Source organism: Erythrolamprus reginae, chromosome 2 (genome assembly GCF_031021105.1).
Source record: "Erythrolamprus reginae isolate rEryReg1 chromosome 2, rEryReg1.hap1, whole genome shotgun sequence".
Classification (NCBI taxonomy): domain Eukaryota; kingdom Metazoa; phylum Chordata; class Lepidosauria; order Squamata; family Dipsadidae; genus Erythrolamprus; species Erythrolamprus reginae.
The window spans coordinates 76119153-76135011 of record NC_091951.1 but is presented as its reverse complement, the minus strand read 5'-3'; the positions used below and the strand labels follow the sequence as shown (position 1 = coordinate 76135011).

At 38.6% G+C, this 15859-nt stretch overlaps 1 protein-coding gene across 8 annotated transcripts in view; it reads left to right on the top strand.

Annotated features, from left to right (window-relative positions):
- The window catches only part of PLXNA1 (plexin A1), a 471845-nt gene that overhangs the window by 128473 nt on the left and 327513 nt on the right, over nucleotides 1-15859 (top strand). The window contains exon 4 of one of the 8 annotated variants that reach the window (XM_070738371.1): nucleotides 14742-15007. The exons of the other annotated variants lie outside the window; for them this stretch is intronic. Within the exon in view, the coding sequence (XP_070594472.1) occupies nucleotides 14742-14786 (45 nt within the window). The 3' untranslated portion in view covers nucleotides 14787-15007. Of the gene's footprint in view, nucleotides 1-14741; nucleotides 15008-15859 lie in introns of those variants that run through there. 8 annotated transcript variants of the gene reach the window in all.

Here is a 15859-nt window from a genome sequence, read left to right as displayed (position 1 = left end):
ACCAAAGTTCAGATCCAGGGCATAGGCTAGATTAAAAATGTATTTTAAGGAATGTATTTTCTCATATCATAATAGGGAAGAAAATCCCCTTTCCTGGCCATTAAGCTGCTGTACCTTATCCCTGAATGAGGTCTTTCAACAGCCCAGCCATGCCATGGCTCATTTGTCTTTCAAAAACACAGATGTACAGGGAAAACTGTTGTATTTACAAATGCATGGGTGCCTCTGTAGTACATCTCCAGTCAGAGGGGAAACCCCCACCCCCAAATCATTGCTTTTCTTGCCAGCTACAGACAATGCTGCTTCTTGCCTAAGTATGTGTAGAGTTTGTGTAATAAGAGAAGCCAAATGGAAAGAAAGACAAGCCTTCTGTAGATGATGGATTTGGAGGAGATTCTGAGCTCATGGCCTTGTGCTATAATCAGGGGTCCTCTTTCAGAGCTTGCGTCCTCCATGGATAGGAGGCTCCTCTCTTCATGTTATCCTGCCCTCTTACATTTGTCTAGGGTGCCAGATGCATACAGAGAGTCTCTTTGTCCTAGGAAGCCTTGATGCCTTCGATGGACATCTCCGAAACAGTTGCTCCTCAGAAGATAGCCTGCCAGCCAGCACCTGTGGCAGCTGTGGCCTTGCCCCTGCCTTGCCCTTCCCTTCCTCATCCTGTTTATTTTTTTCCCTTCTTCCTTCTGCCTTCCTCCCTGTTTTCTTTATATGCCTCTTTCTATCTATCTTTAATTTGAGATGGATTATCTTATTTTCTTCACTATTTCAGACTCTAGTTTTTAAGGGGATTGAAGCAGGAGAAAGCCAGAGACTTATTGTAATTTTTTTTAAAAAAAATTATGACTGCGTCTAGATTGGCCTTTTTGGAGCTTTCAAGATTTCCAAGACTTCTCTAATATACACTGTTCAAAAAAAATAAAGGGAACACTTAAACAACACAATATAACTCCAAGTAAATCAAACTTCTGTGAAATAAAACTGTCCACTTAGGAAGCAACACTGATGGGCAATCAATTTCACATGCTGTTGTACACATTCAACTTTGTACATAACAAAATATTCAATTATAATATTCCATTCATTCAGATATAGGATGTATTATTTGAGTGTTCCCTTTATTTTTTTTTAGCAGTATACTGTATATTGTAGCAGTATACTGTATATTGTGACTGTGTATTCTAGTCCTACCTCAGGCCGGAAAGCCCCCTGGGTCACTTTGGGTCAGTCATTTTCTCTCAACCCAACCTTCTTCATGGGTTTGTTGTTGTGGGAAAAATAGGAAGAGGAAACAATATTAAGTATGCTTGCTGCCTTGTGTTACTTATAAAGTAATAGGGGAAAAACATAATAAATAAAATAACATCCCAGAATTCTTCACATTAAAGTTATACACATTTTAGAAGAGGAGTCCTTAAAACGCCGGAATAGGACTTTTCCATGACAAGTTCAATAATTTTAGCCACAATGCTAACAATGTGGTTTCTTTAATCTTCCTTAAAGCAATTGATTTCTGGAGGATCCATTCTGTAGACAAACAGATATTATATCTTTAAGGACTGGAACAAAAAAATATGCACAGGATTTCTGCCTTCTGGACCATCTGTTGGGTACCACAGCTCCTTTTTCTTTCTCTTCATTACTTGGCTTTTGGGAAGCACCCCATCTGGGCCTTTAGTATTTGAAATTTCTTTTCTGTAGATTGGGTGGAAGAGAGGGAAGGAGGGAGAGGGAGAGAGGAGAGAGAAAGAAAGGGAGAGAGGGAGAGAGAGAAAGAGAGAGAGACAGACAGACAGACAGACAGACAGACAGACAGACAGACAGACAGACAGTGAGAGACAGACAGTGGACACTTTTTGAGTGAAAATATCCCAGTTTGTACACTCTAAAAGTTTTAGAAGAAAGTCAGTCTCTATTGCCATTGTGGTCAAAGGGGTGGCGGGCGGTGGTGGGAAATGGATATCCTTGTGCATGCCCTCACCCTCAAGCAAATAGTCAGAGGTGCTAGAATAAGTGGGTCTGCATGGAAAGGTAATGGGGATCTAATTATTTCTTTGACTTTGATTAGGACTCAAGTAACAGATTTCTTAGGCTGGTAGTATTTTTTCCCCATTGCTTCATCTCTTCCACTCTTGTTATGTGCGTGCAAATGCACATAAATACAGCTCTTCCCCACTTTAGAGGCCAGAGGTGTCTGCAAGGTGGGGCGGGAGGTAGACAAATGATAAAAGCAGCATTGTGCCAGTGTAACACAAGCTCTATCCCTTTTGCACAGGCCTGCCTATATAAAAGGGGTAAGGTTTGCATCGGCTATGTCGGGAGGCTGATTTCATCAGTTTAATGAAAGTGCTGTGAATGTGTGAATGCTTCTGTTAGAAGCCCTCTTTAAAAAAATAAATAAAATGATTTGATTTCTGATTTTCAAAATTTGGGATTACTCCAGCACTTCCCTCCATGGAATTGCATTGGGTATGATACATGCCTGGATTAAATTCGTCATTAAAGGAAGTGATTTATTTTTTGGATGATCCATAATTTTTGCTGTTAATTTTTTTTAAAAAGAAACAATAATTATGGTAGAGGCTGTAGTTTTGCACAAAACCTATATAGCAATGTAAGAAAAGTCCTGCTACAAACAGGTCAAACTCTTATCTGTAACCTCATTGGCCAATCTATATCAACAAGTAATTCTGTAGAATTAGGACATTATCAAAAAGCCCTTGAGCACAGGTGATCCTTTCTTCTTTCTCAAGCACGTTGATGTCCTTTATGCACAGAAGTATTGAAATCCCCAAGTACAGAAACCTGGTTCCTGACAGAGAAAGTCTGAAGCTCTCCATGTGTGGCATTTTGCGCAGATCTGGCAATACCACAATCATGCTATTTACCCTGGACACTGATCTGTTTTTAAATTATAATTTTTATTATGAGAGTTTCTATATAATTAAAAGATAAATATGCCCACAGAAAGTGAGGAAAGAAAAAAAAAATTCTAGATGCAGTATAGTTTTTTAAAAAAGGAAAAAGAAAGTTAAATGACTTAAAAAAGGAAAAAGAAAGTTAAGTGACTTTGGATGATGCAGTTACATCATCATCATCATCTTCCCTTTTAGAATTATAGAGTTTCTATGTTGCAAAACTTGCTGGTATAGGGACTTCTGCCTGAGCAGGGGGTTGGACTAGATGACCTACAAGGTCCCTTCCAAATAATAATAATAATAATAATAATAATAATAATAATAATAATAATAATAATAATAATAATTTCCATCATCATCATCATCATCATCATCATCATCATCATCATCATCATCATCATCATCACAACTTGGACTTACTTTCTACCAGTTCATGATGAAACAAATTGAATTTTGTTTTCCAATCTACAGTTTGGGAACACTATATAGGGCTGGAGTGCTTCAGTTTTCTGTTTGTGGAAATAAGTAAGTAAGTAAGTAAGTAAGTAAGTAAAAGTAAGTAAGTAAATAAATAAATCAACTTACAATCATGGTTGCAGCTGTTGGAAAACTATCAGGCTGCAAACTCACAAGAGTCAATTTGTATGGAGGAAGAATGGCATCTTTCCTTTCATACCAGCAACTCAGTTTTTAAAAATGAGCTCTTCCTTTTTCTCTCTACCACTCTCTCTGCCTCTCTCTCACAGGCAGACAGAGCACCTATTAAAAACACTGTGAAGGGAATGCCACTAATTTATTTTTCTTACCTTCTGTGGGGAACAGGGTCAGAGGGATTTTGGAATAAGGGTTGAAGGCTCTAATCAAATGATGTGATCCCCCCCCACACACACACACTCTTGCCATTTAGCTGGAAAGAGTGCTGATTGACTCATGATATTCCCTGCCTATTTTCAGCCTTTGGAAGTCCTTAAGAGTGCAGCATCACATGGCTGATTTCAGAATGCTTTGAAGGAATTAGGGAGTGGAGACAGCGCTATATGAAAGAGCCCTCCCTGAAGAAGTTTAAACTCAACCTTGTAATTAGATAGTCATGGGATGTCTTTTGGAAATAATTGTTTCTAGATGCCCTGTTTACTCTCTTTCTGTTTTGTCACACAGTAAAGAGAATACATCCATGTCTTTTAGAAAATATGGTGGTATTTACATATTCGATCTCCTTCTAATTGACTGACTGGCTAACTACATTCAGAAACATTGAGCTAGAGAGCAGTAATAAGGGATCTTTTGGGTGGGGCATTATTATTCAACATTTCCATTAGAGATCTGGATCAGGGGTGGATTCCAGTTACATTTGCTACTGGTGTGCATTGCAATGTTTCGTGTGCATCGTCTTCCACGATTTTACTTCTGCACATGCTCAGAAGGATGTCTCAGCCTGAAACACAGCTGAGGAGCTACTCAGCTGTGCTTCCGATGAAGAAATAAAGGTTGTTATTAACCCAGGGGTGGGTCGGAGGGCTTTTCTTCAAAGCAGAGGACGAGGAGAAGCCATCCAACCCCCCCCCCCAAAAACCATCGAAAATTTCCCAAAGAAGATGATGGCGTACTGGTAGGAGCCCACCCTGATCTGGATGATAGGATTGATAAAATACTCATCAGATTTGTGGGAAACATAAAATTGAGACGACTGGCCAATACCCAGAAAAGCAGAACAATCTAATCTACCTTGGATGGACAAAGAACATGTCTTTCAACTGGAAGAAGCACAACATATTATATTTTGGGACAAAAATATATCAAGTGGATATATAAAGTTCAGGGGTTCATGAAGCACTAAATCAGAGAGATAATTAACATGTTGAACATAAGCCATCAATGTGAGACAGGTGGAATATTAAACTAGCATATTAAACTAGCATGTAGGAAGCTAATTTGGGATCAGTTTAGCTAGTGAATTAGTTCTCTGTGAATGCAGCACAGTGAAATTTGGTGTCAAGAGATTAGAATTAAATCCAGTGGAAAATCTCTTCCGAAAAGCCTTCTGTAACCTTGTTGCAGAAACCCAACCAAAGTCCTCCTTGTCTAGGGGCCAGATTGAGGAAAGGCTGATGTAAATGAGGAAAGTCACATAACAGCAAATTAGTTCCAGAGAAGCCTATAAAGGAACTGTGGAGATATATTAGTTAGTGGGGTAATTGAGTGTATCTGCTTCTTCCTCAACTACATTGGCTAAATACATTAGTTGAAGGTTCATCTTTCCTTGCTATGTGACAGAGGTAATGAATCAGTAGTTTTGCAATCAATTTGTCATCAAATGAATTTGAAAAAAATGTATAATCAACTGATTGATGACTTTAAACTATAAGGAGACACATGATAAGTGTATATGAGAAATAGTTGAATATTTTTTGTTAAAAACTTAACTTTCCCAGTTTAGGGATTAGTGAATTTTCTTGACACATCTACTATAGACTACTCAGTACTGATAAACACTCATTTTCTAGAAACTTGGGTTTACCCTGACAAATTGCAAGATATCATTAAACCCTTCTGGAATCTATAGTTGATGAGAAGAGGGGATAATTATTGTATTCTTTCTCTCTGTTACTTGGATAAGATGTCAAGCAGGGGTGAAATCCAGCAGGTTCTAACAGGTTGTGGAGAACAGATAGTAGATGTTTTGAGTAGTTCATAGAATTGGCAAATACCACCTCTGGCTGGCCCCAGAGTGGGGTGGGAATGGAGATTTTGCAATATTGTTTATCCAGGAGTGGGGAGGGAATGGAGATTTTGAAGTATCCTTCTCCTGTCACTCCCACCCAGCCACGCCCATAGAACCGGTAGTAAAAAAATGGATTGCACCACTGATAAGAATAAGTATACAGTGATATCTCATCTTACGAACTGCTAGTCATACAAACTTTTCGAGATACGAACCCAGGGTTTAAGATTTTTTTGCCTCTTCTTCCGAACTATTTTCACCTTATAAACCCGCCATCACCGCTGGGAAACCCCACCTCCAGACTTCTGTTGCCAGCTGAAGCGCCCGTTTTCGTGCTGGTGGGATTCCCCTGCTTGGATTCCCCTACACCATTACAAAATCTGGAGGTGGGGTTTCCCAAGGAATGGAGCCTTAGTGGAATCCCACCAGCGTGAAAACGGGTGCTTCGGCTGGCAACGGAAGTCCGGAGGTGCGGTTTCCCAGCGAGACTTCCTCACTGAGACTTCCTTCGCTGGGAAACCCCACCTCTGGACTTCCGTTGCCAGCTGAAGCGCCCATTTTCACGCTGGTGGGATTCCCCTGCTGGGATTCCCCTGCTGGGATTCCCCTGCTGGGATTCCCCTGCTGGGATTCTCCTGCAGCATTGCAAAATCCGGAGGTGGGGTTTCCCATGGAAGGGAGCCTCAGGGGAATCCCACCAGCATGAAAATGGGTGCTTCGGCTGGCAAAAGGGGTGAATTTTGGGCTTGCACAAATTAATCGCTTTTCCATTGATTCCTATGGGAAACATTGTTTCATCTAACGAACTTTTCACCTTATGAACCTTGTCCTGGAACCAATTAAGTTCGTAAGACAAGGTATCACTGTATTAATCTTTATGGTGAATAGATGAGGAGTCTTCTTCCATCTGTACACTTCATTTTGTCCTCCTTCCAGGACAGAGGACAAAAGATAGAATGGTGCTTTTAGACAGCACTGTTTCTACTGATCTCTCTCTCTCTCTTGGTGTTTGCCAGGTTCCCTGCCCCACCTCACTTTATCATGTGAATCCTTGCTTTTAATTTCACAGTCAGTGTTGAAGGTATTGGTTAATGTCTGCCTACCCCAAGGATAACAATGAAATGCGAATGCATTGTGTTTGCCAGATAAATTTTCCTTCAGGAGACCTTTTAAGTGATGGAATATGCTGTCTCCAAAAATTTATTGAGTAACCACCATTCTTTACACTCCCAGGAAAGAGAATTAAGAGAATTTTCAGCCAGAGCTTTTAAGAAGTAATTCTTTAGATTTGGTCCTGCTTGTTTATAGAGTATTTTAGTCAGTGGACAGAAAAATGAGCTGCATACTAAAATTGTAAGAATGATTATGAGTCTTCTCTTCCTTCCCTGACGCAACCATTACATAAGACTTTTGCTTGAGGGCATATTTTTTAGTAATTTTAGAAAGTTGCAAATAGTCTGACATTTCTTGCACGTTTCCCTGTATGTCATTGTATGAGTAATACCCATCTAGTCTGCTTTGTCTTCCCCTTTTTCTGTCACATTGTTTTTGAAGTTGGATTATTTTAAAATGACCCTCTGATTCACTTTTCTAGTGTTGTTAAAAACAGTGATGTGCACATATTTGGCAAAGGTCTTCAGTTATTCTCCTCACTTCCAGGATAATTTAGCAGAGTGTAGAAGCTTTATTTATTTTCAGATAACACAAAGAATAGTCTTGTTCTTCAAGCTGAAGTTTCAGAGTCATAAAATTAGCTTTTATTTTTGGTGTTGAGTTAAGTTCCTTTTTAAAGTTTGGTACATTCTAAAGAGTAGGTGGTTTCCTTTTGTATCATTAACATTGAGATTGTTTACATTTGTGATGTCTTCAGAGTTGAATTTTATGTGCACTATTTTGAGATTCTTGGAAAACAAAATTGGCTCAGTTTTTTAGCATGTATCCATGATAAATTATACTAGTTATAAAATCATGAGTAATTATTTCTTAACACATACACTTTGTTGAACTGTTTAAAACAAAATTGATAATGGCTAGTCACTCTTAAACAAACACATTTTATAAAACTTCATAAAAGAAAGTAATAGGACCATGTAAAACTAAAAGAAACAGAAACAGTATGCTAAAAAAGAAAGAAAATGTAATAGTAATAAACAGTTAATATTTCAGGATGTATGTATCCCAATTATTATTCTCAACCTTTGTATTCATTTGGATTGGTCAATATAATTTTGTATGTCTAGAGTTTAAATTGCTCTTTAAGAACTGAATTATAGAAATCATGAAGAATCAGGGTGGATAAACATTGGTGATGTTAAAAAAAATTTAAAAATTTGGATTTTTAAAATTTAAATTAGATTTTTTTATTTCTATCAAATTAATTTTAATAAAATGCTTTTCGAGTAAAAATCTATATATATATAGTTTCTATTTAAGATACATTAATAATTTAGTTTATTCAGCATGAAATGGAGCTTAGTTATGTAGCATGAGGCTGTATATTCTGAAATATTGGCATTGTTGGTGAGTCAACAGCGGGTCAGAGGAAGAGCCGCTATGGAACAGAAATGACAGTTGCTCATTTTTTATGATTTAAATCGAGTTGATTTAAATCTAGCCTTTTTACTAGTGATTTAAATTTACTTGAATTTAAATTTACTTGGGTGATATAGGAATATTGGATCTTAATTGAACTGTTACAGACCTAATCATGCCAAGGGAACCCACCCATGGGGTTCTACTCACATTCCCAAATAGTTTCATTAACCATCAACCACTCAAAATTAACCGTATTGTCAGAATGTAGGATGCAGGCTATTTTTGGCTAGAAAAAGTAGAAAAGGTAGTCATGGTTTGTGTTTTGGTTTATTAGGAACATGACTCATAGGATGCACAGAAACATTTGGCAAAAGAACTGTCAGATATTACAATACCAACTTTGGAGGCAGATATAGGACTTTTACAAGAAAGAACAAAGCTTTTCCACCCACTGTGTTAGGAAAATTATTTTCCCAGGACAAAACAAGAAACCATCATCTTGAAAAGCATATTTGTGGAATGGAATAAAAAAGAAATAATGCTGAACAAAGCAGAAATGTGGGTTTTAAAAAAATTGTATTGAAAAAATTTCCCATGGAAATAGGTGATTAGCATATTAATTTTATAATTTTCATTTGGGAGATAGAGGAAAGAAATGTAACCTATTTTATGAGATGTGACTTTTGCAGTTAAATCCCCGTCCCCAAAGTTTTAATACTTACAGAAACATATTGGTAAAACAAAAATGAAAACAATGTTAAGGAATAGAAAATAAAATAATATGCAATTACTTGTTGCTCAACAATCACTTGAAACTTCAATATATTATGACTTTGAGTTGACCAAGCCTGCCTGAAGAAAAAAAAATTCAGTGGAAAAGTTTTATCTTGGAAAATTTATCAGCCCACATTGCTTCAACAAAGCCTCTCGAATTAGCCTTCTTTCCAGAACAAAATGGAACTTGAGCCACAATATCATGATGACGATAATTTATTTATTTAATTTATTTATTCATTCATTTGTCCAATACACAAATACATAGGAAGAAAAATAGACATGTAGTAATATATTTAAGGGTAAAGTGAACTTAGAGGAGAGGATATATGAAAGAAAGAAAATATATATGATAAGTGAGAGAAAGGAAAGACAATTGGACAGGGGACAAAAGGCACACCAGTGCACTTATGTACGCCCCTTACTGGCCTCTTAGGAACCTGGAGAGGTCAATCATGGAGAGTCTAAGGGAGAAATGTTGGGGGTTAGGGGTTGACACAATTGAGTCCGGTAATGAGTTCCATGCTTCGATAACTCGATTGTTGAAATCATATTTTTTACAGTCAAGTTTGGAGCAGTTCTTATTAAGTTTGAATCTGTTGCATGCTCTTGTATTGTTGCGGTTGAAGCTGAAGTAGTCATTGACCGGTAGGACGTTGCAGCATATGATCTTGTGGGCCATACGGGTTGTCAAGCTGTGTATTGTAATGCACCAGGAATCTTGAGTAGTGGATGGTGGTTGTGGTGGTAGGTGGTCATTTCTTTTTCTTTAATCGGAGAAAGTTTGAATAAGCAAAGCTTGAGCATTGTCTCACCCAGGTTAGGTATGCAAGCCAGGGGTGAAATTCAAAATGTTTCCCTTCCAGTTCTGTGGGTCTGGCTTGGAGGGCATGGCAGGGGAAGGATGCTGCAAAATCTCCATTCCCACCACACTCTGGGGCCAGCCAAGGATGGTATTTGCCAGTTTTCCAAACAATTGAAAATTTCTACCATAACCTGTCAGAACTTGCTAGATTTTACCACTGCTTTACATCTTTCCCAAATAATAGAGAGGAAGAATCCAAGAATTATCCCCCCTTCTCCTCAACTATAGATTTCAGAAGGATTTAATGATATTTTGTAATCTCTCAGAGTAAGCCCAAGTTTCTAGAAAATGAGTGTTTGCAAATATAATGAAGATAAAACATTTTGTCATGGAAAAGTTATCAGTACTGAGTAGTTGTTTCTGCTTGACTCTATAATAGAGTGTCAAGAAAATCCACTAATTCCTAAACTGGGAAAGCTATGTTTTTAACAAGAAATATTCAGCATCACAACCTGCTGAATTTCACCACTGATGCAAGCCCTCAGAATTTCGAAATCCCTGTGAGAGTAGCTTAAAGTTTAATTATTAAAAGTAAGAGGGGTGATATATTCATGGATGTCATCTATTTGCTAAGTTCCTGAAACATAGAAACATAGAAGACTGACGGCAGAAAAAGACCTCATGATCCATCTACTCTGCCCTTATACTATTTTTTGTATTTTATCTTAGGATGGATATATGTTTATCCCAGGCATGTTTAAATTCAGTTACTGTGAATTTATCTACCACGTCTGCTGGAAGTTTATTCCAAGGATCTACTACTCTTTCAGTAAAATAATATTTTCTCATGTTGCTTTTGATCTTTACCCCAACTAACTTCAGATTGTGTCCCCTTGTCCTTGTGTTCACTTTCCTATTAAAAACACTTCCCTCCTGAACCTTATTTAACCCTTTGACATATTTAAATGTTTCGATCATGTCCCCACTTTTCCTTCTGTCCTCCAGACTATACAGATTGAGTTCATTAAGTCTTTCCTGATACGTTTTATGCTTAAGACCTTCCACCATTCTTGTAGCCCGTCTTTGGACCCGTTCAATTTTGTCAATATCTTTTTGTAGGTGAGGTCTCCAGAACTGAACACAGTATTCCAAATGTGGTCTCACCAGCACTCTATATAGCGGGATCACAATCTCCCTCTTCCTGCTTGTTAGACCTCTAGCTATGCAGCCAAGCATCCTACTTGCTTTCCCTACCGCCTGGACACTGTTCTTTTATGAATAATGCCATGCTGGATCTTTGGTGCTGAACCTTCTGCCCATTTTAGGCAGGGCAGTTACAGTGCTCTCTTTTGGAAGATGATACCTTTTGAAGGGAGGTCAGAATACACTGTGCAGCTTGCATTTTTATTAAGTTGGGAAAGAGCTTTTAGTCCCCTTACATTTAAGTATAGGGTGTGGGAGAGAATAAGAACTGTAGCCCATTATCTGTATTATGGGCTGGGAAGAGAGGGAGAGACTGTGGGTAGGCTTTGAGTAATGAGTTTTGTATGTTTGTTCAGATGGAGTATTAAGGTTCCCTCTAAAGAGGGAAGGGAAAAAGTGAAAGTGGAACTGGTGTTTGAAATTGATGGACATATAAGCTGGGATATTTATTTCTCCTCCCATCTTTACCCCAAGGATGTTTACTGCATAGAAATCCATTTATAATCTTAAGGGGTCATAAGAATACAGAGTTTGAGATTTTTAAAAAATGCAAGCAATGACTTCTCAGAAATGTAGAATTAAGCATACCTGGCTCACATTCATTTGTACTTCTTTGATAGGACATTGATATAAAATTATAAGACGGTTCTGGTCAGAAATGATATTTTTGCTGCCTGCTTTTATCTCCACTTGTAATTCTTTTAACTCAGTTTGCATTTCACAAACAAGCAATTCCTGCACGGACATTTAGGGAGGTCTCTAGAATCTGCATCCTCCAATAGAGTTCATGGCCTCTTTAACGTGTTTGTTCTCTCCCAGAAAGGTCACAGTGGATTTGGCCTCATTCTTGTTTTTGCTGGCTCCTCTTCTGTACTAACAATAATAATAACAGCAACAGTAAAATAAACAACTGTCCAGCGTTAAGTGAGTTACTTTGCTCTTATTATGCTTGGTTTCTCTTTCATCACTCCTACTGAGAAGAGTCTAAGAATTAACAGCATTTTCTTCACCCTTTGGGATGGACTGTAGCCTAGTGTTAATCTACACCCACATCTTTCCCTGTTACCATATTGTTGCAGTTATATATTTTTTCTCACTTCAGTTTTTAAAAAATATGTACAGTATTATTTTATTATTATTATTAATTAGATTTGTATGCCGCCCCTCTCCGCAGACTCGGGGTAGCTCACAGCAATGATAAAACAGTATACAATGGCAAATCTAATATTAAGTCTAAAATAACAATTTTACATTAAAAACCTAAAAAAAACCTTATATAAAAACATACACACAAACATTCCATACATAAAACTGCATAGGCAAGTGGAGATGTCTCAGTTCCCCCATGCCTGATGGCAGAGGTGGGTTTTAAGAAGTTTACGAAAGGCAATGAGGGTGGGGGCAGTCCTAATCTCCGGGAGGGAGCTGGTTCCAGAGGGTCGGGGCCGCCACAGAGAAGGCTCTTCCCCTGGGTCCCGCCAGACGACATTGTTTAGTCGATGGGACCTGGAGAAGGCCAACTCTGTGGGACCTAACCGGCCGCTGGGATTCGTGCGGCAGAAGGCAGTCTCGGAGATATTCTGGTCTGGTGCCATGAAGGGCTTTATAGGTCATAACCAACATTTTGAATTGTGACCGGAAACCGATCGGCAACCAATGCAACCAATGCAGACTGCGGAGTGCTGGTGTAACATGGGCATACCTAGGGAAGCCCATGATTGCTCTTGCAGCTGCATTCTGCACGATCTGAAGTTTCCGAACACACTTCAAAGGTAGCCCCATGTAGAGAGCATTACAGTAGTCGAGCCTCGAGGTGATGAGGGCATGCGTGACTGTGAGCAGTGACTCCCAGTCCAAGTAGGGCCGCAACTGGTGCACCAGGCGAACCTGGGCAAATGCCCCCCTCGCCACAGGTGAAAGATGTTTCTCTAATGTGAGCTCTGGATCGAGGAGGACCCCCAAGTTGCGGACCTTCTCTGAGGGGGTCAATAATCCCCCCCAGGGTGATGGACAGACAGATAGAATTGTATTTGGGAGGCAAAACCCACAGCCACTCCATCTTATCAGGGTTGAGTTTGAATCTGTTGACACCCATCCAGACCCCAACAGCCTCCAGAGACCGCCACATCACTTCCACTGCTTCGTTGACTGGACATGGGGTCGAGATGTACAGCTGGGTATGATTGGCGTATTGATGATACCTCACCCCATGCCCTGTTATGGTTTCCATGAGCATCTTCTGGCAGTAGGGCATATACTCTGTTTCCCCCAAAATAAGACAGTGTCTTATATTAATCTTTGCTCCCAAAGATGTGCTATGTCTTATTTTTAGTGTATGTCTTATTTTTTTTCAATGAAAAAGAATTCACATTTATTGCTGAACCAAAAAAATAAAGAACATTTATTATATACTGTATAGTAGTTGTCATCACAAACCAGCATAACCAGACAAACTGTGAATCCTATCAAGAATTTCTTACTACTGCTCTACCATTATTTCCATGTACAACAATGATACTTTCTTCAAATATATGTTATATATGTTCTGTTCGGGAATGCGCCGGGGTGGCGCAGCAGGTAGAGTGCTGTATTGCAGGCCACTGAAGCTGACTGTAGATCTGTAGGTCAGCGGTTCAAATCTGATCACCGGCTCAAGGTTGACTCAGCCTTCCATCCTTCCGAGGTGGGTAAAATGAGGACCCAGATTGTGGGGGTAATATGCTGGCTCTGTTAAAAAGTGCTATTGCTAACATGTTGTAAGCTGCCCTGAGTCTAAGGAGAAGGGTGGCATAAAAATAGAATAAATAAATAAATAAGCAAACAAACAAATAAATAAATAAACAAAGAAACAAACAAACAAACAAACAAATAAAATGAAATGACTCAGGGTGACTTATTTTTGGGGAAACAGGGTAGTGAGTTTTGGGCAAAAGCTGGGGCGTATCTGAAGGGGAAATACGATCGATCGAAGTCCGTTTTTAAAACAAATAAGTTGAAACAGTTGCATCAAAATGAGAAAGCACAATTATCTCAGGATAACCTCAATAGTTCCAAGGAAATGCCAGATTCAGGTCTCGGTGACAAGTTAGATACAAACTAGATAGCAAGGAATATTGAAATTGGAGAAACTGGTATCTTTTAAACATCAAGAGATTGCACAGGCCCATTTTCTTCTGATTTTCAATTGGAATCAATGCTTGTCTTTTCAGGGGAAATAAAAAAGATTTTTCAGGACATCTCTGAATTTGGTCATTATTATTTTTTTTCAGTTAGCCATCAGGTGCCCTATTTGTTGTCAACCTAACAGTGAGTGGTGGAATAGTTGTTGGTGAAACTGTGGCAAGAGCTGTAGGCCATTTCTAGCTGCTCATGTTATCCAGTCTTTATTTATGTGTATCCCACTTTTATTATGTTTACAAATAACTCAAGGTAGCAAACATGTCCAGCATATCTTCTTCCTTTTATTGTTCCCACAACAACAACCCTTAGATTTTGGCTGACAGAGTTACTCGCCCAAAGTCTCACCAATGTGGCTTTCAAGACTAAGGCAGGACTCGCGGTCTCTTATTTTCTAGCCTGGTGCCTTAACCACAGGATCAAACTTGCTTTATCTTTGAATGTTTCAAGATAGTTGAAGGATTTCCCATTTGCAAAGTGGCTTCTTTGGTTAATCATCTGAGATAATGTTGGGCTTGTAAAGCCTTAGTTTTTCATGTGGCTACACTTTGAAGTACTTTGTGAAATTTTGCATGGCAAATTAAATGTTTTTGTTCCCTTAATGTAGAAGTTGGCAGCACTTTGGACATCAGTTTTGATCTTCGGCAATTAACAGGAAAAAAGAAAAGACATTTGTAGGCCTTGTCATTTCCACGCAGCATTGAAGCAGACCTTTGATACCCTGGAGGACAGTTAGTATTGGCTTTATCTGTTTGTTCTTGGGCCCAGCTATTTCAAATCTCTAAAAAGTCTCTTTATTTGCAAGCTCTCCAAAGCCTTTTCGACCTGGGCTTCTGTCACTCCCACTCTTTCTGCCCATTCTTTCCAACCTCTGTGAAGCCTCTCAATCAGTCACAGTGAGCTTGTGACACTTTAAAGTCTTTGCTCTTGTCTGTAATCCTATTTACTGCTTGTGCCCCTGTTGACATAACTGACAAGTGTGCCTGTGATGTGGTTACATGCTGCTCTTAACCTGTATACATACATATAAAGTAATGATCGCTTAAGGAAAGAGAAATGGATTGTGGTATGAGAAGGTCTAAATTCTGCAGCCAGGAAAAAAAATGAGGCTGTTGATACATATTCATGCAATTTATTCATTGAATATTGAATGTATCCTGGATACTTGGGGAAATAAATATACAAAATAGGGATTTTGGATACAATATTGAAGATTGGATCTGCCAGGGGGGACATGATCTGCCAGGGGGGACATGATCGAAACATTTAAATATGTTAAAGGGTTAAATAAGGTCCAGGAGGGAAGTGTTTTTAATAGGAAAGTGAACACAAGAACAAGGGGACACAATCTGAAGTTAGTTGGGGGAAAGATCAAAAGCAACGTGAGAAAATATTATTTGACTGAAAGAGTAGTAGATCCTTGGGACAAACTTCCAGCAGACGTGGTTGGTAAATCCACAGTAACTGAATTTAAACATGCCTGGGATAAACATATATCCATCCTAAGATAAAATACAAAAAAATAGTATAAGGGCAGAATAGATGGATCATGAGGTCTTTTTCTGCCGTCAGTCTTCTATGTTTCTATGTTTCAAATTTGGTTTGTTTTCCATTAGAAAATCTTTTTTCTAATTTTGAATGTTTAGTAGCAACTATTATAATGTATTTGGTATTTTTTTTTAAAAAAAGAAAACCTGCAACTTTTAAATAAGGCAAGCAGGCATC